This window comes from Gastrolobium bilobum, unplaced genomic scaffold, assembly GCF_033153095.1.
Source record: "Gastrolobium bilobum isolate Gb01-03AN ecotype WA unplaced genomic scaffold, APGP_CSIRO_Gbil_v1 utg6009, whole genome shotgun sequence".
Classification (NCBI taxonomy): domain Eukaryota; kingdom Viridiplantae; phylum Streptophyta; class Magnoliopsida; order Fabales; family Fabaceae; genus Gastrolobium; species Gastrolobium bilobum.
This window is the reverse complement of record NW_026897914.1, coordinates 115,028-125,443: the sequence shown is the minus strand read 5'-3', so window position 1 is coordinate 125,443 and position 10,416 is coordinate 115,028. Positions and strand designations below refer to the sequence as shown.

Below are 10,416 nucleotides of genomic sequence, written 5' to 3'. Positions count from 1 at the left end.
TTGAGGTTAGGTGAGAGGAGCAACAATGGAAGAAAAGATGAAGAGAGAAGGGTGGCCAAGACTAGGGTTTCTAGTTAAGGGAGGCGCTACATTTCTTTCTTGGAAGGAGAGGGGGGTTTTTCAATCCTAATTGAATAACATTACTTAGGCCCTTATCCACGAAGATATGGTATATCTTCCTAAGATATTATTTTAATCATGAAGATATACACCTCATGATTTGACTTCCAATTAAGAATAGAATTGAATGGATCATATCCATTTATAATCTTTTATAATCTTCATTAAATCCCTTTATTGTTGCAAAATACAATTTTAGTTAAATTCATAATTCAAGTAAAATAGTAATAATAAATCTCTATCTAATCTTATTAGATATCGATTTGGATAATTTAAAATTATCCTTAACAATCTAACTTTTTGAATTTAAATCTTGAATTTAAATTTAAAACTTAAATTTAAATTCAATTTTATCCTAGCTCGTAATTTAGATTTGAATTCAAATTCAAAATTCAAAATTTTAAAATTCAAACTGTGCCAAAACTTATTTTGGCCAAGTCAATTATTTGACTTGCTATGAATCATGGCCCAATACCCTATTGGGCTCACTAACACATTTGGGCACATTATGATATTGGGCTTGGAGTCCAACTCCAACCCAATTACACCTACAGTCTTGAAAAATCTCAATAACAATTATTGGCCCAAACTTGCTAAATATAAGCAATCAAGAATAACCTTAGTGTGTGACCCATTAGGCCCAATTAGTCACTGACATAAATAAACTTTAACCAATTAAACTCTTTTAACGGGTCCAATTTATTTAATGACCATATAAGACACTAGCAATGCTCTACGACCCCAGAACTAATCGAGTTGATCAAGTGATCTACCTTTTTAATTTGGATACCATGCCGGTATCATCCTTCACATCATCATTCGCATTTAGTCGAGAGCAAGGATATAGTATCATCTATCTTGATTGACTAAATATAGCTTTTCACAGAACTAGGAATCTTCTTCTATTGACTCTAAGACGGATCATAACTCCTCATGATCTCTTACTATGCATAGATTCTTAAGTCATTTAGAAGTCATCCAAGTTCTACCGGTTATTGTGAACGACTAATCCCTCATAGGGGATTGTGAATCCTTTCGGCATGTCCATCTATACTCATGTATGCGAGTTATACCCAATAGTACACTGTTCTCCTCATTTTTCAAGCGGATGGAGTTGTACAATCAAAGTATAACCCTAGGACATAGTATTTGATGACATCCTCAAGTCTAGGACGATTCGTACTACCAAACGATGATAGACTTTACAAATCCAATTATACTCTCTATAATGAATCCTTGTGGAGTCTCTTGGCGGCTTAGTTCAGTGCCATTTGTTCTCTAACAGATCCGCCCACGATATCAGCTAAGGCATCACCATGCCTGCATTCCATGATTTCCCTACCTTGTATCTCCATACAAGTAGATGATGTCGTACCAGTCTTATTGAGATCACTAATTCTCTATCTTGATGATTCAAGACTAGAAACAAGTTTCAGTCAATAGACATGTAGTGTCCTTGAGTCATCATGATCCCTATTATAAATCCTTGAGTGAACACCTGTTCTATTCATAAGGGACATGGTCATTAAACCTCTCCAACCATACTCATCAACAACACATATGCATTAGGGCATAAAATTTTGATCCAAAGTAAAAACTCAAAGGGAATGGAAACACTTCCACCAATGAGTTCTTAAGCCTCCAAGGATGAGGTTTCAAGTGTGCAACAAGTTCCAACAAGCTTCCAAGGTCATGAAAATTCTTCAAAACCATCACTTTCCCAAGAAAGGATCTCCTCACACAATGATCCCCCATTCAAAAATAAGTGTAGAAATGTGTTCCTCTAAAGATTTTACACTAGTTTGGCTTTGGAATCACTAAATTTGGTGGCTAGAACTCAAGTTATGTTTGTTTGAAATTTTCAAGTTTTTATTTTTCACCAACCATGGAGGGAGCTCAATTTTGAGAGAGAAAAGGGAGGAAGATGAGTTCAATTTTCTGATTTCACATGTGCTCATTTAGTCACTTAAGTGAGGTGGGTCTCATATGTGTAATTACTAAACTAATCCTTACTTAAACCAATCACATACCACACTAATCTCCAATTAACTCATGGATCATCTCTTAAATCAAAATTTTAACATTCATCAAAGTCCATTAAAATTACTATAATAGATGAATCTGAAATTTCTAGGTAATTGCGTAAAATTATGATTTTACTCTTAGTTATGTACTTTCAGCACGTTTCCCCAAAAACCACCAAAATTCACCAAATAATTCAAAAATTATTTTTCTTGGAAGGAATTACCTTTTTCAACATATATCCATTCATAGGATAGTAATCTCATTTCTGAGTTTTCCGGTAAAATTGTATCGCAGTATTTTACCCGATAAAAATCATTATTCATCAATTTTCCTGAAAAGTGTCTATTCATTCCAAATTTTGTTTTGAATCCAATTCCATTATTAGTTTCATCAAATAAAGTCAAAATTTATCATTTCATAGGTTAGGGTTACGTATTTTCCAAATTACCATTTTACCCTTCGCATGTATTTTCACCCGAATTTTAAGATTTTCGCTAAATAAACCCTCTAACCCATAATTTAATTATTAATAATTCATTTCAAATATGTAAGGTGTTATATTAAGCAAACTCCATTTATTTCACAGATGATGGGTTGGAAGAGAAGGATTTGGATTGGTCTTATGGTGGTCATGATTGGGGTATTTTTGGTCTTGAAGACAGAATTGTCAAGCTCTTCACTCCATGTGTAGATAGGATTAGTCCACCTCCTATTTGGGTTGTTCCAACATGAGATGTGGTTCCAGCTATGTAATAGTTTTAAGGGCTAATTCAAACTACTTGTAATTTCTATTTTGATCTTAGTTCCTTACCTTGTAGTGCCAATTCTATTTTTCTATGTTTCAAATGCTATTTATAGTTTCTAATGAAATACAAATTAGTTTCCAATCGATTTTAATTTTGTGGGAACAATTATAATAAAAAATTTGACTAATGTATCACAACAAGTACCCAATACATATCGTAAATAGATTAAACAAGAACTAAACTAATTTAGCACAAAATTGCCCTGTACTTTCTTGCAAAATCAGCATATCTTCTTCACCTTCAATTTCGACAGCAACCTTAGGCTCTGTAGACATCTCCTATTAAGTCCAGAGGAGTTTGTTTACAAGGTAGACACCATTGACACTATCATTACTTCACTAGGCACTAGCTTCGTTGTTCTCCAAACAAGACAACCCATAACAACTAAATAGAGAGATTGTACTATACACCCTCATTCTCGCACACCAAAAATCACAATCAATTAAACACACCATGAAACGTACTCTAGATGCTTCTTTATCCTCATGCAGGATCCTAACCTCGCTGACCGTATACACACGTACTCACTCCTGATTGGTCTATTGAAATATAATTAACTATTATTTTTTATTTTATTAAAAAATTAGTCTAATATAGTTAAGTATGATTCCAGATGTATTTCATTCTATTTATTAAGTGATCTATTTATTTTAAGTTTCAATATATTGAACTATAATTGGTATGCATGTTAGTGTAAGTTTTAATTCATGTGAGAAGATAATAAAGTTAAACTGCCTAGTTAAATATCCTCTGTATTCATTTTTAATTATTTCACAACTCGTCAATTGATACTTATGATTAAGAATTGTAAATTATAAAAAAAAATATAGTTTCTCATACCCATTGCAAAAGATAGGGTAGGGTTAGCATGACAATTTTTTACCAATATTATGTATGTATTCAACTATAAAACATTAATTAATATTTTTAGTTCATTTAATGTTTGCTTACATTTGTTAGTCATTTACATAAAGAATACTTAATGTTATGATAATGGTTGGCTTGTATGTCTTCTATCAGCTGTTCATTAGGGGTAAAATTATAGGCATTTATTTCACTTATTTGGTAAGGTTGGAAAAATGTTTCGTAATGGATGGTTAGTTCCGATCAAGGAGTGCCGCGGCCAAACATTTTCAACTTAATAGTTCATTGATCACAGCTTTAGTCAGTAGTGGAGAACATAGACTTAATACATTTCAGATGTTTCATGAAGAAGTTATTATTATCCTTAAGGATCTAGCTATGATTATTCATCTCCGTATAAAAGGTAAACTTGTGTTGAGACACAAGATCTGATACCCATCCAAATGCTCAAATAACCCATCAAACACCTCAAAATTGTCCAAACAGCCATAGAATTGTATCTGGTTATATATATATATATATATATATATATATATATATTGCCAAGTTTGCAATGACAGATCGCGAACTTAAACACGTGGCAGTCTGATAAAAAAGTAATGTTCGCGTGACATTTTGACAATTTTTGTTTAAAAACGTGGCATTTAGGTCACTGTTCCGGTTTATATGTGATGTTATGTAAGCATAAAAATGTGATAGAAGTTGATGTTTACTCACTTGGACATATAACATATCAGGGGTAGTGGTGGCTACCTTAAGAAGGTAATCGGTGCTCCACCGGATAACATATAAACATCTATCCACTTATCTCCATGACTTTCATTGTAATACTTCCCATGCATCCTCTTGCTCCACTTGATATCCATTACATGATGTCCTCACTTATAACCATTGTTCTCCCAAATTTCAACAATTTTGTCTTGATGTTTCATTGTAGGTGGATCCAAATTCTTATAGTCAGGCTGTCAAACATCATTACAAGAAAAATGCCATGGATGCAGAATTGAAAGCTCTAGCTTTGAATAACACTTGGAAGTTGGTAGATCTCCTAGAGGGCACAACACCCATTGGATGCAAATGGGTCTATAAAACAAAATATAATGTGGATGACACTATTGAAAGGCACAAGGCAAGGCTAGTTGCCTAGGGCTATACTCAGGTTGAAGGCATTGATTACCTTGAGTTGTTTTCTCCAGTGGCTAAGTTGACAACGGTGACGATCTTGCTAGCTTTAGTTGCTACCAATGATTGGCACCTTAAGAAATTGGATGTTAATAACACTTTTTTGCATGGGGGCCTCCATCAAGATGTGTATATGGTCTTATCGCCTAGTGTTGTTAGTGAGAAGCCAAATCAAGTTTGTAAGTTGCTGAAATCTCTTTATGGCCTCAAACAAGCTAGTAGGCAATGACATTCAAAATTAACCTTAGCCCTTTCTTCCCTTGGCTATGTTCAATCCTCAGTTGATCACTCTCTATTTACTGTTAAACGTGGTTCTCTTTTTATTAAATTTCTAGTATATGTAGATGATGTTGTTTTAGCAGGAAACGACATTGCTGAAATTAAACGGGTTAAGACTTTCCTTGATCAGCAGTTTCACATTAAGGACCTCGGGTCACTCATATTTTTCCTTGGCTTTGAAATCTCTCGTTCAAGGAAGGGAATCATACTTAATCAGCGAAAGTATGTTTTAGAGCTTCTAAGTGATAGTGGTTTACTTGCTGCAAAACCAATTTCTACACCAATGGATGCCTCTTCTAAACTTGGGCATTCTATAAGGACTCCTTTGCATGTTCCTCATATCGTTGTCTTGTGGGGAGGTTTCTATACCTTATAATAACGAGACCTGACATTTCATACTCGGTTCAGCAGCTAAGTCAGTCTGTGGCTGCTCCTACATATGTGCATCAAACTGCAGATTTACGAGTCCTTCGTTATATCAAAAACTCACCTGGTGTTGGTATCTTTTTTCCCTCGACAAACAACTTGAAACTTTCTAGCTTTTCTGATTCGGATTGGGCTTGTTGCCCAGACACTCGTAGATCCTTAATTGGGAATTGTGTTTTCCTTGGGTCTGCCCTTGTTTCATGGAAATCAAAGAAGCAAACAACAATTTCTAGATCATCTTGTGAGGCTGAGTATAATGCTTTGGAAAGCATTTCTTGTGAGCTTCAATGGCTCTCTTATTTACTTAATGATCTATGCTTTCCCATATCTGAGCCTATATCTGTCTATTGTTATAATGCATCTGCTAGATATCTTGCACATAATCCTTTTTTTATGAACGTACTAAACATGTAGAGCTGGATTGTCATGTGGTTCGTGGAAAAGTAATCAGCGGACTCATTCATTCACTGCCTATATCTTCCTTAAATCATATAGCTGATGTCTTCACCAAAGCTTTGTATGCCACTGCATTTCAGACTGCTACTTCCAAGTTGGGACTTATGAATATCCACAATCCCAATTGCAGGGGGATGTTACCATACTCTGGAACTAATACTGATAGCAAATTAGCAAAGCTATTGATGATAGTCAAGCACAAGGATAAAACTCCTAACCGTCTTTCTGTTAAGTCAGTTCCAGATGTTAGTTAGTCAGTTCCATATGTTATAGTTAGTTTGTTATTTTATTTGCTAATGTGTACTCTTTTCATTGGTGTATAGTTTTTGTTTTCTTTGCTATTCACCATCGATATAAATTGGTGGAAGCATTGTTGTAAGATCATTATTGAAAAATGAAACTTTCTAAGATTTGACGATGATGTTTGATTTCCTTACTAACAATATTAAGTATTTATGTCTGTATATATCCAACCTCAATTAAAAACTTTGGAAACTCAAAAACTTAGTTACAATTCACAAATAATATAGAAACTTTCAACTTAATTTAACCGATCGATTACATGTAGGAGATGATACGCACATAATGTGATAAAAACCAATTTTTCACTAACCAAACCACATGTTGAAGTAACACCTTTGACGGAAAATGAGTGGGGGTTTTGGACCATGCATCATATACCTATATGGGTGTAACCCAGACCGTAGTAAGATTCTTTTAATTAAGCTTAAGTTTTACATGTATTTATTGCTAACTTGTGGCTTTGCCAGAGAAAAAAGCAACAGCACCGACAAAAGGTGCATTGATGTAAGTTGCTGGCTCTGACTGTTGATAGTTATTTCGATCATCAGAGAAATTGTCATTGCTATCAGGACCACCAACTATGGCTCCGACAAGGACATTTGGATTGGGGGAACCTGAATCGAGGTATTGAAACCCGTTGTTACATGAAATATGTTGAGCTTGCACGTGAACAGAAGGTAGAGATGAACCTCTATGGTGGATATGTTTTGGATAACTCTCCCCAAAACCCACCATATAAGACATCTTTTTTGGATTATTACCCAGAACGTAATCAACTTGTGTTTTAGCTAGTTTTATGAGGTTCTCTCCCGTTACTGTTGAAGTCCCACAGGAGACAACACCTCCATTTGAGTTGAGATACTTAGCATATGTTAAGAGAAGGAAGGCGGTTGATGTGACATATTGCAAATTGCTTGCACTTCCTTTGTACAGAAGACCCCCTGCAAAAATACATTGTGACAATTTAATTTAATTTTATTAGAAATTCAATTGTGTCAAATCTCATATAATCGCATTGGAAAAAATAAAAACAATTAGGTTTGAAAGCGAACCGGTTTAAATCAGTTTGATTCGGTTCAGCTAGGAATGAACCATGCCCACTCTTAATTTTTTTTTTGGAAACAAGTGAGAATTGAATATATAAACTAATGTAACCTACCCAAGTCCCTTATCATTAGACCAATCTTAGTGACTTTGTCTACTTTTAATTTAAATTTATGTTAAACTTACCAAATTCACACAAAAGTGACTGAAAATACATTGTGACCATAAAAGATAATAATATGTTCAAAATCAAAATTATTGTAAATTTTTTTTCTTTATCCATTTTAGAGGTATGCATATTGATTTTTGTTTTATTGTACTAAAGTTCAGTAAAATTTTACTAAAATGTCACTTTTATTTCTTTGCCTTCTCAATACAATAGAATATTCAGATTGCTAACCTGGGGTGTATTGAGCCTGAAAACCAGGTGTTCCTGACATTAGTGAACATATGTAATTGTCTGCATGTGCCTTATATAATTGGAACTCTTCAGAGTCTTTCTCCAAGAATTCCTATGACCATGCCCATGCAAAATAAACCTTTTATTTGATCTATGTGTGATAACATTGAGTCAGAGACTAAACAGAGCTACAAGGGTGGGTGGGTACCTTGGAAAGCAGGATTTTTGTTCCAGCACGTTTGTCATCCCAACTGAAGGAGTAAACATCATCATCAGCGCCTAATATGTGTCCATTTGATTGTATATATTGCACGTATGAGTTAATTCCCGAGGCTTTGTAAATCCATGATGCACTCCATAGAAGCTCATCCTGTTTACAATAACAAATTCAGTAACGCATGTGATTCGTTTCAAAACAATAATGCAATTAAGTTGAAGAAGATGTGTCTTTACATGGTATCCAGAGTAAGAGCAGTAGAATGGACACACCACCGAATTAAGTGAGTCACTGTAAGAGCCCCTGTAACGGTCTGCAAAATTGAATACCTGCAAAAATATATAACATTGACATTAGAACATGAATATGACCCAATTAACGGGTTCAAGTTGCAGAGAGAGATTGAATTTCGTAAACAACCAATTCAATCCAAAAGCTTAAGCTATTCAGTGATGGCCTATATTATTCTCTAACACACTCCAAAAGCGTATATATTGCACACTCTAATTAATATCATGTAAATAGTCAATTCAACCTAAAAATTTAAGCTGTTAGGTGATGCCCTTTTTAATAATTTATGTTATTCTGTAATACAAAATCGGAAATTCCATTCTTAAATAAATAACTCTTGAATAAACATTGGGTTCAGGTCAAAATTGCGAAAGCAATAAAATTCATATAAAAAACGAAAGCATTTTTATTACTTGAATGGCTGTTTGAAGCAATTTAGAGGAATAGCTGGGATCCGAATCTTTGAATACTAATGAAGAAGCTGCCAATGCAGCTGCTGTCTCTGCTGCTACATCCGAACCTGGGTTTTGTGCTGATACCTTATACACATTGCGTGGAGTGTCCATATCTTCAGGCCTTTCCCAACACCGGTGATCCATGTTTGGGTCTCCTACCTGCACCATAATCCAATCCAGAATCCCCTCAGCTCTTACAAATTTATTTTCTCTACTCTACTATTTCTTACTATGGCTGCAAAGAATCAAATTATTACTATATTTATTCCTTTTCTAGTTCTTTTAAACCCAAGATAACTTAAAAGAAGTAAAGTAATAAATTAAAAGAATCAAAGTGACCACATGCACACTTTGGTAGGCTAATGGGAAAGTGACACGTGGCCTAACTAAGTTCACAATGACAGGTGGCAGTCTGATAAAAAGTAATATTGGCATGATATTTTGACAATTTTTTTCAAAAAAGGTGATATTTTAGGTCACTATTCCGAGATCATCTTCTGTGCATATGAAGTAGGTACATCTGTCATTCAACAAGTGACACTTGGATAAAAGAAATATTTTTCTCTCCTTTCCGTACAAACATGACAATCATTTCTAATTTTTTATTGAATAGATGCACTGAATGAATGGTACAACAATAGTACCATAAATATTTCTCACGGTTTATATGTGATGTTATATAAGCATAAAAATGTGATAGAAGTTAATTGTTACTCACTTGGACATATAATGTGTCAGGGGTGGTGGTAGCTGCTTTGAGAAGGTAATCGGTGCTCCACCGGATAGCAGCTTTAGCATTTTCAATCTGGTTCTGCATTGAGCTTCCAAATTCAATAACGCTCCATGCTAATAATGTAGTTGTAAACGCCATTGGAAAACCAAACTTAACGTTATCTCCAGCATCATAATAACCACCCACTAGGTCCACCTGAACAAGATAAACCAATAGAGACACTAAAACTCTGAATACAAATTGCAAAGAACATTTTTTTTTATAACTTATGGTAATGAAATCAAAATTGGGAAGTTTAATTTTTTAGTTTAAAATTTTATATACATGATAAGAAGAGCCATCGAACAATCCAGAATCTCCCCTCCATGTCAGGTGTTGGTTGGAAGGCAATCTTCCAGATCTTTGTCCCTCAAAGAAGAGAATGGATTTCTCAAGAGCATCATAGTACTCTTGTGAAGTGAAAGCAAAGCTTGGTTTATAGAATGAGCAAAAAACTAGGAACAGAAACTGTAACATTAGTAAAAATGTGGTGGTTGAAGCCATCCCTTTTGTCATGTAACGGTTTTTTTTCGTTTACTGACAGTTTTAAGAGGCTTCAGAGAATATTAAGTGAGGGGTTATAACGTGGAAATGTGTCGTATTTATATGCGACGGAGAAGTAGGGAAGTTGGAAGGTTGGTTAATTGGACGTTAATGCTCATTGGTCACGGGATCAACTGCGCCAAACCGGGATACTAGAAACTAGAAAGTCTAACCATCACATATTTTATTCTTAGACTCGTTTGGATGACTTTTTTTCAAGAAAAAAAGAAGAA

General features: G+C 34.6%; 1 protein-coding gene across 1 annotated transcript; it reads right to left on the bottom strand.

Annotated features, from left to right (window-relative positions):
* Window positions 1-6,908: 6,908 nt before the first annotated feature.
* LOC133311396 (endoglucanase 1-like) lies at window positions 6,909-10,156 on the bottom strand. Its single transcript, XM_061512441.1, has 7 exons — window positions 9,926-10,156; window positions 9,587-9,796; window positions 8,827-9,027; window positions 8,359-8,451; window positions 8,114-8,275; window positions 7,906-8,017; window positions 6,909-7,402 (listed from the first exon to the last, which is right to left on the bottom strand). Exons 1-7 carry the CDS (start codon window positions 10,154-10,156, stop codon window positions 6,909-6,911), a joined length of 1,503 nt encoding a protein of 500 aa, XP_061368425.1.
* Between the last annotated feature and the right edge of the window lie 260 nt (window positions 10,157-10,416).